Source organism: Zingiber officinale, chromosome 10B (genome assembly GCF_018446385.1).
Source record: "Zingiber officinale cultivar Zhangliang chromosome 10B, Zo_v1.1, whole genome shotgun sequence".
NCBI lineage: Eukaryota > Viridiplantae > Streptophyta > Magnoliopsida > Zingiberales > Zingiberaceae > Zingiber > Zingiber officinale.
Genome location: NC_056005.1, coordinates 61,069,295 through 61,084,662, shown reverse-complemented (window position 1 = coordinate 61,084,662; position 15,368 = coordinate 61,069,295). Strand labels below are relative to the sequence as shown.

At 36.7% G+C, this 15,368-nt stretch overlaps 1 protein-coding gene across 1 annotated transcript in view; it reads left to right on the top strand.

Moving 5' to 3' along the window:
- The first annotated feature begins 507 nt into the window (after positions 1-507).
- Positions 508-15,368, top strand: part of LOC122029158 (NAC domain-containing protein 37-like) — a 28,346-nt gene continuing 13,485 nt past the window's right edge. Inside the window, exons 1-3 of the mRNA XM_042588105.1 lie at positions 508-768; positions 868-1,142; positions 1,260-1,351. Coding sequence (XP_042444039.1) covers positions 606-768; positions 868-1,142; positions 1,260-1,351 — 530 coding nt within the window. The 5' untranslated portion in view covers positions 508-605. The remainder of the gene's footprint in view (positions 769-867; positions 1,143-1,259; positions 1,352-15,368) is intronic.

The following is a 15,368-nucleotide window of genomic DNA, read 5'->3' as shown; positions in this document are numbered from 1 at the left end:
TTCTAGTGATTACAATTTCAATACATGTCTGTGTCATGAATTTCCACTGTATATGCTAAGTGTGTCAAGAGTTATCTCATGTTGCTTTTTCTGGGTGGTGCACTCGATGGCTCCTAACCTCCCTCCCCTTTAATTCTTTATATATATATATATATTACATCGCTTTCTAAAGAGAAAGAGAGATGCAATACACTATATATATGCCTCTACGAACCCTAGACCTCCTCTCCCTCTTCCTCCATTGCCTCATTTCTCTTCTGGTGAGCTTCCCTTCTTTCAACATTTTCAATCTGTAAGTTACTTAAACTCTGCATATATATGATTATGTACTTATTACTGAATGAATATATACACTAAGAGTGTGTTCTACGTTAACATTGAGCATGCAACCATTCACCTTGTATAAGTTGTAGTGCACTCAAAGAAACATCTCTCTCTCTATATGTGGTCGGTAGTGCTTTTCATGTTTTCTAGTTAGCTTTTTCTTACTAACTTATATTGGAAGGCTTCAATTGCAAAATAAACTTGAAAGTTGTAATAATTCAGGAGTGCTTCGATCGATCAGAAGGTAGATTAATAAGTGCAGTATATATTAATTCTTTGAGATGGAAGGAGAGAGCAGCGTCGTTCCACCGGGTTTCAGGTTTCATCCCACAGAAGAAGAGCTGGTGGGCTACTACCTTGCGAGAAAGGTAGCTTCTCAAGAGATTGATTTAGATATCATTCAAGATGTCGATCTTTATCGAATAGAACCTTGGGATCTTCAAGGTCAGCATACTTAATTTAATTAATTACTACTCTCGATGATCAAGTACTTTGCTAGCTAATTATCTATCTTTTACTTTGGTTAAATTAACAAATATATAGATAAGTGCAAGCATGGAGTACATGAGGAGCAAAAAGAATGGTACTTCTTTAGCTTCAAGGATAGGAAGTATCCAAGTGGGACGAGGACGAATAGAGCTACTTCAGCTGGATTTTGGAAGGCAAGCGGTCGAGACAAGCCGGTGTTATCGAAGTTTAGGGTAATAGGGATGCGCAAAACGCTTGTCTTCTACAAGGGAAGAGCACCAAATGGGAAGAAAACCGATTGGATCATCCATGAATATCGTCTTCAATCCAATGAAAATGACCCAACTCAGGTAGGTCAATCATAATGATCATCCTCAAGCTGTGTATGTTAGTGAAAAACAATCATATTAATACATGTATGAAACACATGCATACTGAAGTATTTTGATGTGTAAAACTTGACACAGGAAGAAGGATGGGTTGTTTGTAGAGTATTCAAGAAGACAAACCCCAATCAAAGGCCTAATTTGGACAGTTTCGAGCACAATTACTATCAAGGGTTAGATTTAAACTTGTTATTCATAGATCTATCACTATATGATGTGGTTGAGATAATTGATGAATGTTTATCTTTTTAAGCATTCCAATTAGTCATCTTGTTACCTGGTGCTCTTATTGCATTTTCAACTATGATCTTTGGTCTTGGTTTACTAATATATTATTTATGTGTTTTTACAGTTTACAAATCTCAAGTACTCCAGAGTTGAAATTGATGAAGTGCGGTTCGAGTGGGTTGAATGCATGCTAGATTACATTTGAAGTGCGGTTCTACCTTGATGTGTTAAAAGAATGTTCTACCTTGATTTTGATATCTATTAGCTAGTTTTTGATGTAAAAAGAATGTTTGAGTATTTTATGGATACTGTTGTAAGAAGATTATTTATATAATTTGTGAATATTTGTGTATTTTATGGATATTGTTGAATGAAGAATATTTGTATAATTTATGAATATTTGTATATTTTTTTTTATTATTGTCAGTTTTTCATTGTTTCAGAAATCAAATTTGTGCTGTTAAAAATATACATATTACATCGGTTTTCCACCGCTTCAAAAGCGATGTTATTAACTAATAGTACATCGGTCATTTACCGCTGCCAAAACTGGTGTTATTAACATACAATATTACATCGGTTTTACACCGTTGATGAAACGGTGTCGTTAAGTGATAGTACACCGGTTAATAACCGATTCGAAGACCGGTGTCGTTAAGTGATACTACACCGGTTTTAACCCGATGTCTAAAATGGCAGACTTTTAACATCGGCTTCATAGACATCGGTCGAAAATGAAATAGACACCGGTGGAAAATCGATGTCTATGAGGATTTTTGTTGTAGTGTATGTTATCTACAATATAAATTAATTGAACAACTACAACTAAATGTAGACAATTTGACCAAATGTGATTCTTTATTCAAAATAAATGTTTACAAAAGCTTAGGCTTTCAGTATACACTCCAACAATCTCCCACTTATACTAATGACTAAGCTGCCATATCTTCTACCATACATCTAATTCTCATTCCCTCCATATGCCGATCGAAAGCTTTCGCCGGAAGGGCCTTAGTGAAAGGATCTGCCAGGTTATCCGCTGATGCAATCTTGGCGATGACAACTTCCCCTCGCTTCACGATATCTCGTATCAGGTGGTACTTGTGCTCTATATGTTTACTTTCCTTATGAGCTCATGGTTCCTTCGAGTTTGCAACTGCACCGCTATTATCACAATAAATTATGATAATTTTGGGCAAACTAGGAATCACATTTAAGTCCATTAGAAAGTTCCTGAGCCATACTGCTTCTTTACCTGCCTCAGAGGCTGCTACATACTCAACTTCCATGGTTGAGTCCGAAACGCATTTCTGTTTAACACTCCTCCATGAAATGGCTCCACCTCCTAAAGTAAACACATAGCCTGATGTAGACTTACTGTTGTCCCTATCTGATTGGAAATCTGAATCCGTGTAACCCACAGGGAGCAAATCGTCTGCTTGGTAAACTAGCATATAATCTCTAGTCCTTCTCAGGTACTTTAATATATGTTTTACCGCAGTCCAATGTCCTTGTCCAGGGTTACTCTGATATCTGTTGACCATGCCCACGGCAAAACAAATATCATGTCTCGTAAATAGCATTGCATACATAAGGCTTCCTACAGCCGAAGCATAAGGAACTGCTTTCATGTCTTCTATCTCCTTTGATGTCTTTGGAGACATCTCTTTAGATAGAGCTATTCCATGCCTAAAAGGTAAGAAACCTTTCTTGGAATTTTGCATGCTAAAATGAGCAAGAACTGTATCTATATATGAAGCTTGGGAGAGACACAACATTCTTTTCTTACGATCCCTTATAACTTTGATCCCAAGAATGTGTGCACAATCTCCTAAGTCCTTCATATCAAATTGTTTGGACAACCATACCCTTACGTCCGATAATACCTTGACATTGTTGCCAATTAACAAAATATCATCTACGTATAGTACAAGAAATACCACCACATTTCCGTTACACTTCTTGTATACACAAGACTCATCCGGACACTGAATAAATCCATATGACTGGATTACTTCATTAAACTGGATGTTCCAAGACCTTGAAGCTTGTTTTAGTCCATAAATGGCCCGATTGAGCTTGCACATTAGATGCTCTTTGCCTTTTTCAATAAACCCTTCTGGTTGCTTCATATGGATGTTCTCTTCAAGACTAACATTAAGGAAAGCTGTCTTGACATCCATTTGTCAAATCTCATAATCCATATGAGCAGCAATGGATAAGAGTATCCGGATAGACTTAAGCATGACTACCGGTGAAAAGGTTTCCTCATAGTCGATTCCCTCTTTCTGAGTGTACCCTTTCGCAACAAGCCTAGCTTTGAAGGTTTCTACCTTCCCGTCTGTCCCTCTTTTCCTTTTGTAGATTCACTTGCATCCAATGGCTTTTACACCATCAGGTGGTTCTACAAGCTCCCAGACCTTAATAGAGTACATAGACTCTATTTTAGAATTCATTGCCTTTTGCCAAGATGATGCATCTATATCTTGGAGTGCTTCGTCATATGTTCGGCGATCAGGTTCATGTTTACCCGGGATCAAGTCCGAAGATTCTCCCAAAAACATGAATCTTTCAGGCTGCCTTACAACCCTCCCACTACGACGTGGCACTGTGGTGGTTGTGTATCATGTGTGACACGTGTTGCAGTCTCTTGTGGTACTTCATCTTGTACTGTTGGTACTGAAGTAGACGTATTGTAACACCCACTAAGCTTTTAAGATAAACATATGAATATGGGATTTTGCCTTAGAAAAATAATAAGAAGTGAGTTGAATCAAAAAGAAATAAAATGAAATAAAAAGAAGAGGAAGTCAAGGATTGAACCTTGAACCTCTTATATTATATTTCATAGAATTAATTAGTAGAAACCAATTGGGATAGAGAGAAGATGTTGATAGCAAAGGAGGAAAACTCATGATAAAGGTAAGAGTAAAAGCAAGCCAAAAGAAAACAAGAAAGGAGCAAGAGAAAGGCAACTTGCCTTCCTCCCTTTCTCTCCCTCTTCCTCTTTGCTTTTGCCAAAAATTTAAAGAGGGAATTAAGAGGATTCAATCCCCCTTATTTCATCATGAATGGTAAGAATAAATGAATAAATAAAATAAATAGGAAATAGAAAAAAATAGAAAATGGGTTAAGGGAGAAGGAAAGCAAAAATCAATCTTGCTACCTCTTCCCCCTTAACATAAAAGGGAGCAAGAAAAGAGAAGTTTATTTTTCTCTCATTTTCTCTCATTCTTCCTCTCCCTCACCGAAACCATCTGTCCCCTCGCCTCCATCTTCGGCCCCAAAGCCAAGGTTTTCTCCTAGAAAGCCTAAGATACAAGGAGGACTAAGCAAGGGAATCAAGGGAAAGGAACTTGAAGAAGAGGCTACTCCTTCCATCACCATACCTTAGATCCACAAGCGAAAAGGATGTAAGCTTCCCCTCACCTGTGGTACAAGGATTTTTATGTGATTTTCAGATTTTATGAGGATTAGAAAACCTAGGAAAGAATTTAAGAAAAACTCGGCTATAGAAAGGGTTTTCAAATCTAGGAAGGTTTAAACAAGTCTTTATTTTATGATATGTTTTCTATGCTATGTAGGAAGGATTTTCTTCATGTTTTTATACCTAATTGATGCTTGATCAGAGTAGTGCCTAACCCTAGAATTTTGGCCAAAAATATTTTAAGGAGGTTAGGGAAAACATGGTGTAACCAAACTAGTACAAGATTCCCTCCATGAACTACTAAGGGTCTTTTATTGGTTTTCTTGCTTGAAAGTTACTTGGAACCAAAAGAAATCCATTTATATGTTTCGGACAAGAAAAGGGCTTAGGGTAGGAAGACCTTTAAATTTAAGTAACCATGTTTGTATGATAGAATATAGAGTTCTCTTAAAGAATTGCATGTTGAACATTGCTAGAAATTCATGAACTCTTATTTTAGATTTTCGGCCATGATAAGATGGATAGTTTAGAAAAGCTTGAACAAAATTCTAATATGCTCAAGACCTCTGTGATATTATGATATGAAAGTTGTTTAATGCTCTCATGTTTAATTGGAGTATAGAAAATTAGTTACATGGTATATGACATGTAAAATCACAAGGGTCCTAGCTTGTTTATGAACCCACTTTGTATATGATGTTCTTAGTAATTTTTGCCATGAAACTTACTTAGGTTTTCCATGCTTTAGGCCACTTAAAACCTAGTTTAAAGACTGGTAGGTTTCGGCCATGAGGAAAAATAAAAGGAAAAGGGAAAGAAACCTAGGAAGCCTAAGACACAATTCACATGTATGTTTTTTATGCTTGTCTTTATACATGCTATGAAACTTGTATGATTTCTTATGCTTTTAGGCTATTTGAAGCAAGTTTATATACTGTTGAGTTTCGGCCAAGTAGGGTTTAAAAGACCTAGAGGCCATAGAAATGAAACCAAATGTGTTAAAAGTGCTTCTTATGAAAATAGGGTAATGTGTTGATTGTGTCACATGCTTGTATAATTTTTCCATGACCTAAATGGACCATTGTATGTTTCGGCAATGAAGGGATAGATGCCCTAGAGACCCTAGAACAAAAATTAAATATGCTTATGTCACTCTAATAGAAATATGATAAGTAGAAAGATAAAGTTCCCATGCAATATGTTGTTTAATGACCTAATTAAGGCTAGGGTAAGTTTCGACCATACATATTGTATAATGTCTTATTATGAATTTATACATGATGTTAGTTCAAGTTCACATGCTTGTATGTTTGTTTTTTTTAGCCCTAATGAACACTTGTTAAAAGTTTGACCATGACATATGTTAAGGGCTTGAAGGACTTAGGAACTAGCTCAATATGCTTACTATGTTACTTGGAAAAAAAATGCTATAAATGTGGTTTAAGGTTTCCATACTTTCATGACATTTGAGACCTTGTTTCACACCAGATAGGGTTCATCCACATGAAGTTTAGGGACTTGGAGAACTTAGAAACCAAGTAAATCATGCTTATAATGCTTCCTATGAAATTGATGTAATGATAATTTAGGTCCCACATGCTTGGAGGTTATTTCTACCTAAATTGAGATCTAAGGGGGTTCGGCAATGATAAGAACCCAAGGGATTAGGAAGCTTAGAACCCAAGTTAACTATGTTACCATGTTTCTTATGATAGTATAATCACATGATACACCCTTATGCTTAAATATGTATGCTTGTGATTTATACTTTTTATGATATGATATGTTTTTAGAAATATGCATGCTTTGATGATATGTTATGTGCTTAGAATATGCATGCTTGATGATATGCTATATGCTTAGAATATGCATGTTTTTATGATATGATATGTGTTTAGAAATATGCATGCTTTGATGATATGTTATGTGCTTAGAATATGCATGCTTGATGATATGCTATATGCTTAGAATATACATGTTTTTTTTTATGATATGCTATGTGGATAGAAATGTGCATGCTTTGATGATATGCTATGTGCCTAAAATATGCATGCTTTTATGACATGATGTATGCCTAAGTGATGCATACTTTTATGACATGATGTATGCCTAAGTGATGCATACTTTTATATGATGTATGCCTAAGTGATGCATACTTTTATGACATGATGTATGATGATGTATGCCTAAGTGATGCATACTTTTATATGATGTATGCCTAAGTGATGCATACTTTTATGACATGATGTATGCCTAAGTGATGCATACTTTTATATGATGTATGCCTAAGTGATGCATGCTTGTATGATGTATGATATGTATAAGTATGACATGTATTTTACTCTGAATGGATTGTACCAAAAGGGTGGGCTCCTTATGCGCCCCTAGGTCGAATTACGGGCCTAGTAAAGGGTGGGCTCCTTACGTGCCCCTAGGTCGAGCTACGGGCCTAGTTTCCTAGTAGGTTCAAGACTAGCTACCTTGGATCTACTTAGGATGCGCGCATTATGTATGTATGTGGTACTAAGCCGGGCCCCTTTATGTTGAGATTATGTTCAAGTATATATGTAAGAAGAAATGATTTTAAAAGATCATGAAACATACACATGTTTTTCGGATACATGTTTTCAAAATCATATTGCATATAATTTATGATCATGTTTTGATGATGCTATGATTTATGATATGCCATGATTGAATATGAATATGTTATGTTTCATGCTATGATTTAAGAGCTTGATATGTTATGTGATCTTATGATGATAATATGGCATGCCATGATTAGATATGATTATGTTATGTTTCATGCTATGCTTTAAGAACTTGATATGCTATGCTACCTTAAAATGATACTAGGATATGCCATGATTAGATATGATTATGTTATGTTCCATGCTATGCTTTAAGAGATGATATGCCATGACTAGTCATGATGTTGTTATGTTGCATGATATGCTTAAAGAGTATGATATGTTATGCCATGACTAGTTGAGATTATGTTATGTTAAGATATTCTTTGATCATGTGATAATTTTCGGTTTTAGTGAGTAGGAAAGGAACTTACTGAGCCATGAGTGCTCATAGCTTACTTTCCTTGTACCACAGATAAAGGAAAAAGTTGGATGTGCTAAAGGAGCAGCAGGAGAGGCAAGGAGATGTGTGTGGCGGTGGCTAGGCAACCAAATAAGAACCTGCTTTAAGAACTTTTAAGAATTTCACTTTGGTTTAGTAAATTGTAGTACCATATGGTTGACTTGATGTTATGCTTTTATTTATCTTGTTATCATGTTATGGAAACCATATTAGTGTAGTTCGGATTTTATTAAACCAAGAAAAATGATTTTAAGTCTTCCGCTGTAATATGTACGTAGAGTATCGTAGCCACGTCCCTTAGGGTTAGCAGGGAGGGCGGGCGTTACACGTATCCTCTCTAAGTTCTTCTAAAACAACTTTGCTACTGGGCTTGTGATCCATTATATAGTCTTCTTCTAAAAACTGGGCATTGGTGCTAGCAATGACCTTCTGGTCTTTAGGACTATAAAATAAACCACCTTTCGTTCCTTTGGGATACCCCACAAACACGTGAACTTCTGTACGAGATTCTAACTTATCAACATCTGGTTTCAGCACATGTGCTGGACTACCCCAAATCCGAATATGTCTTAAACTGGGTTTTCGCCCATTCCATAATTCTGTGGGAGTAGAAGAAACTGATTTAGAAGGTACTAAGTTCAGAATGTATACTGCCGTTTCAAGAGCGTATCCCCAAAACGAATTTGGTAATTCCGAATAACTCATTATCGATCTAACCATCTCCATAAGAGTTCTATTCCTTCGTTCTGCCACACCATTCTGTTGGGGTGTACCAGGTGTGGATAGTTGGGATAGAATCCCGACCTTTGATAAGTAATTCCTAAACTCTCCTAAGAGGTATTCGCCACCATGATCAGACCGTAGTGTCTTGATACTTTTACCTAGTCGTTTCTCCACATCAGCCTTATACTCTTTGAACTTATCAAAGCACTCGGACTTGCGGCGCATTAGGTAAATGTATCCATATCTTGAATAATCGTCTATGAAAGAGACAAAATATTCAAAACCTCCTCTTGCTTGGACAGACATAGGACCACACAAATCAGAGTGAACCAATTCTAACACTTCTTTGGCTCTATACCCCTTGGCCTTGAAAGGCCTTTTGGTCATTTTACCTTCCAAACATGATTCACAAGTTGGAAAATTTTCCAACTCTAATGAACCCAAAAGTCCATCGGCTATAAGCCTCTGAATCCTACATAAGTTAATATGACCAAGCCTTAGATGCCAAAGATATGCTTGGTTCATTTCTGAAGGTTCTTTTCTCTTATTAGAGTTAGAAGATGAGTTATAAATTTACATGTTTTGCTTTGTGGGAGAAATTGGATTTAAAGTATACAAATTGCCAACTAATGCACCAGAACAGATAATCACTTTATTCTCTTAATAACTACATCATTACTAAAGGAAACTGAATATCCATCTAGAAACAGTTTAGAAACTGAAATTAAATTCTTTCTAAAACTGGGTACATAAAGACAATTTTTTAAAACCAAATTTCTATTTCTATTAAAAGATAAGTAGACGTCTCCCACTGCAACAGCCGCCACCTTAGTAGCATTGCCCATGTAGACGGTAATCTCTCCTTCAGATAGTCGTCGGGTTTCCTGGAACCCCTGCAAGGAATTGCAGACATGATCAGTGGCTTCCGTATCTACACACCAGGTGCTGGTAGATAACACCGCTAAACATGTTTCAACAACTAGAGCATGAGATATACCTTTGTTGTTCTGATTCCTACGAGGACAGTCCGCCTTCCAATGCCCTAACTACTTGCAGATGAAGCACTTGCCCTTCGGCTTCTTCATTCCAGCTTTAGGTCCTGTACTCTGAGATTTATTCACTTTCTTTGTTGAACCAAATTGTTTCTTCTTCTTCTTTCCTTTCGGCTTAGAAGTAGAACCATTTTCAACATAGTGAATATGAGAGTTGTGACGAAACAATCCTTCTGCTGCCTGAAGTTCTGTCAGTAGTTCCGCCAATGAATATACCCTTTTGTTCATATTGTAATTCAGGCGGAATTGCTCAAAACTTCTAGGTAGTGTTTGGAGGATCATATCGAACTGGGTTTCCCCATCAATTTCTCCTCCAAGGATCTGTATTTCGTTCAGATAAGCCATCATCTTTTGGATATGATCCCTCACAGGAGTACCCTCTTGCATGGTGGCTGTCATTATTTTTCTCATGGCTTCTTGCCTAGAAGCCCTATCTTGATGACCAAAGAGTTCCTTGAGATTGTTCATAATATCATAAGCTGTTGGTAAATCTTGATGCTGATGTTGCAATACATTTGACATAGAACCCAAAATGTAACACCATGCCATCTCATCTGCTTTTACCCATTTCCTATGATATTCAATCTCCTCTTGGGTAGATTCACCAGTGGGTGCTTCAGGGCAAGGCTCAGTCAGTACAAATTTATAGCTTTCAGCAGTAAGAACAATGCCCAGGTTCCTTTTCCAATCTATGTAGTTAGGACCGATAAGTCTATTCTGTTGTAGTATGATGGACAGTGGGTTGAAAGTCATCCTAAGAATAACAAATAACTTTTGGTCAGAACTCTAAATTTAGAATAATATTGATTCCTCAAACAATAGTATTTTAAATTAACCAACACCTCAAACCACCGTGAATTTTGTATGCCACGATATTGTGGACGTATACAAATTCAACATTTGTAAAAGGAGGGTTTTAACCCATTAATTTTATTTTCTTCTCAACCTAACTTTTTGATAAATAAAATTAATAGTTGGTATCCTTTGGTCACACAAATAATAGCAGTGACTCCGATGAGGAGGATACTATTAGTTGTGCCTAATTGTATACCATTACTTGACACTAAGTCCATTAATAAGATTGTATCCCTTCCGATGGGGAAGATCACACGCTCTTAATTAACTTCCTATAGCCATCCCAAATGGAAGTTTGTTCTAGTGATCCACAAACAAGCTCATCCGATATGGAGGAAGGCACTCAGAGCCAACGCGCAAGCTTGTTTGCATCACTTACAAACCAGTAATGGAGACCATGGGTTTTACTTAAAAATCCCTCTCCCACTTAGTTATTTATAAATGAGGAATTTTAACTATGCTAGCCTACTAAACATGTATACTAACATACACACACAACACAATATAAAAGTAATAAATAGAAAATCTAATTTTCAACTATTATGGCTTTTATCTATGGTTGTCCTCCGTGTGTTGTCATCCCAAGCTGCTGCCATATTTGGCCACCGCCACCGGGTCTAGCTATCGCATACATCTTGCTCCTTGTTCCGTTGCGCCTCTGGTCCTCAGAAGGTTCCACGCTTTGCAAGATTCGATCCGCGACATAAATAGAATTTTACAATTTTGATCCTATATTCCATAAAAGGAATGTACATGTATCTAGATCAAAAATAAAATCCTAATAAAACTAAACACAGCTCCTGCTGTATTTTCTAATACAATCATGCCCACACATATAAATGCCCTTGACATGTCCAAGGGTCCAATCACACACATAAAACTATAAGCCATAATAGTTGGATCCTGCATCCACAAAGTTAGCACATCCTACTATTATCCTGCCTAAATTATGTATGACATGTGCATAATTAAACTAATACCAAATACACAGAGGCAAAACCCTAGCTCTGATACCAATTGTTGGTTGCTACTCGGAAAACCTAAAGGTCCCACTGTACAAAAATTTTGTACAAAGGTCTGAACCTTTTTCCTAGCTACCATGTGTTCTTTTAAATTAAATTTTGGATCGCCTACGGAACTTAACACGTTTGATCCAAAACTTAATCTATTTGTTCTTTTAGGTTTAGACTTGGACCTCCTGCGGAACTTAACACGTTCGATCCAAATCACCTTAAGTTATTAATTCCATTAAATATTAATTTTCATAATTGGTTCCCAGTACTGACGTGGCGAGGCACATGGCCTTCTTGGATATGGGAGCAACCACCACCGACTAGACAAAACCTTTTATGGAAAGCTAATATTTAATTTCCTAAAATAACTTTAGGTTAACCGAAAGGAACAATCAAATCACAAGGAAAAATAAATCAAAAGAACACAACATCGAAAAACATATTCGAAATACTAGAATCGTAAGCCTCTTGTATTTGGTATTATTTCCAAAAATAACTAGTATTATGTGGAAAGAAAAATTACTAGTTATACCTTTTAGAATGACCTCTTGATCTTCTACCGTATTCCTCTTCTAACCTCGGACGTTGTGTGGGCAACGATCTTCCAAGATGAGAAACCACCAAACACCTTCTTCTCCTCCTAGCTAGGTTCGGCCAAAACAAGAAAGCTTCACCAAGGAAGAAGAAAAAAACACCAACCAAGCTCTAAGGGATGCAAGCTTTCTCTCCTTCTTCTTCTTTTTCTCCAAGTAGTATTCGGCCACCACAAGAGCTCCAAGGGAGATGAAGAATTCGGCCACCACAAAGAGTAAGAAAGAAAGAGAGGATGGCCGGCCACAACACCAAGGAAAAGAGGGAGAGAACATTAGAAGTTGTGTACCATGAAGGCACCCCTACCCCTTCTTTTATATTCCTTGGCTTTGGCAAATAAGGAAATTTATTTATAATAAAATTTCCTTAACTTTCTTTGACAATAATTAATTAAGAAAAATTTAATAAAATTTCTTAATCAATTAATCATGGCCGGCCACATCATAGAGAGAAAATTAGGAGAGATTCAATCAACAATTAAAACTTCCTTATTTGTCTTAGGAAATTTTAAAAAATAAAATTTCTCTTTCTAATTCCTTCATGGTTGATAAAAAGAAATTTCTATAATTTTAATTTTTCAACATGTGAATAATTTTCAAAGAGAAAAAAATAAAATATCATTCCAATCTACAAATAAGGAAAGAGATCTAATCTCTTTCTTTAATCTTTTGTAGATCCTTTTAAGAGAGATATTTTAATTTAATTCTCTTTAATAAATTATATTTTCCACATAATAAAAATTAAAATTAAAATTCTTTTAATTTTATTATGGCCGGCCCCCTCTAGCTTGGGTTCAATGTAGGGCCGGCCACCCATAAACCAAGCTTAGGCCGGCCCTAGCTTGATTCCCAAGCTAGCTTGGCCGGCCCCCTTTAGGTGGGTATAGAAGGTGGATATAGGTGGGTATAGTACTTTATAAATAAGAGGCTATGATAGGGACTGAGAGGAGGAATTGGTTTTGGTCTCCCGATAAAATTAAGCATCCCGTGTTCGCCCCGAACACACAACTTAATTTTATCAATAATAATTCATTCCACTAGAGAACTATTATTGAACTACCGCACCAATCCCAAATTACATTTTTTTTTTGGGCTCCTTCTTATTATGAGTGTGTTAGTCTCCCTGTGTTTAAGATATCGAATGTCCACTAATTAAGTGAGTTATAGACAACTCATTTAATTAATGTCTTAATCCAAGAATAGTACCACTCAACTTTATCGTCATGTCGAACTAAGTGCACCTGCAGGGTTTAACATAACAATCTTTATGAGCTCATCTTGGGGACATTATCAACCTAGATTACTAGGACACAGTTTCCTTCTATAATCAACAACACACACTTTAAGTAATATCATTTCCCAACTTATCGAGCTTATTGATTTATCGAACTAAATCTCACCCATTGATAAATTAAAGAAATAAATATCAAATATATGTGCTTGTTATTATATTAGGATTAAGAGTACACACTTCCATAACAACTGTGGTCTTTGTTCCTTTATGAAGTCAGTATAAAAGAAACGACCTCTAATGGTCCTACTCTATACACTCTAAGTATACTAATGTAATTATATAGTCAATATAAATTTATACCTAATTACACTACGACCTTCCAATGATTTGTTCCTTTTCATTTTGGTCGTGAGCTACTGTTTATAATTTATAAGGTACTGATAACATCCACTTCTGTATGTGGCACCACATACTATGTTATCTACAATATAAATTAATTGAACAACTACAACTAAATGTAGACAATTTGACCAAATGTGATTCTTTATTCAAAATAAATATTTACAAAAGCTTAGGCTTTCAGTATACACTCCAACACTTGTGACTACTAATTGTGACTCCTCACAAAATATGACAAGTGTCCTTCTATCCTAGATATCTAGATTGATCAATGTGAGGCATAGACCGTGTCATCCTCTAATCAATCTAAATCTTGAACTCCAAGTAGACTCACTCAATTAAATGAGCTCAATATCCTATATTGACTCATTTGGGCATGGCCATGCACTTCGTGGTCTCACTCTATCAAGAATATCGATGTCTCTCCCGTCATATAAGAGGGATAGATCCCATCTACATCACTCACATCCCTCTGCATAATTCGTTACATACCCAGTAATTGCCTTTATAGTCCACCCAGTTACGGGTGACATTTGACGAAACCAAAGTACATAACTCCTTATGTAGGGATCCATGGTGACTTCAGGTCTAAGGACTAGTAGTCATACTAATAGCCACATGAGAAAGTATATGACACTCATATAACGATCATGATACTTTATCATGGCGGGTCATTCAGTATACATTCTCCAATGCATACCCATGTGTCAACTTAATATCTCTATATCCATGACTTGTGAGATCAAGTCATCGAGTTGACCTACATGCAAGTCTTATTGCATTAACATTGTCCCTGAATGTTAATACTCGACTAGGAATGATTAAGAGTAGTGTTCCCTATATTATCTCACTATCGGTTCAACTAACCAATTGATATAGGTGAGAACCGTCTACTCAAGGATGTTATTATACTTAGTTTATTTAGCACCAATACAAGTAAGTATAATAACCAAAAACCAAATGCCTTTATTTATATAGAATATTATACAACAAGTCCAAAATACAATAATCAAATGATTGACTCTAGGGCTCTAGCTAACAATCTCCCACTAGCACTAGTGCCAATCAGTGTAGGCTCTAAGCCCCAATGACCTAGTGTGACCATCATGCTTCCTCTGTGCCAAAGCCTTGGTCAATGGATCTGCGATGTTAGCCTCTGTAGGTACTCTGCAAATCTTCACATCTCCCCTCTCGATGATCGCTCGAATCAGATGGAAGCGCCGTAGTATGTGTTTGGTCCGCTGGTGTGAGCGAGGTCCCTTCGCCTGTGCTATAGCTCCATTGTTGTCACAATAGAGCTCAATAGGTTCAGCAATGCTAGGAACCACCCCAAGTTCAGTGATGAACTTGCGAATCCAAACTGCCTTCTTTGCTGCCTCTGATGCAGTAATATACTCGGCCTCTGTTGTAGAATCAGCTACTGTGTCCTGCTTCGAACTCTTCCAGCTCACAGCACCACCATTAATGCAAAACACGAACCCCGACTGCGATCTAAAGTCATCCTAGCCGGTCTGGAAGCTAGCATCACTGTAACCCTTTACAGCTAGCTCATCATCACCTCTATATATCAAGAAAT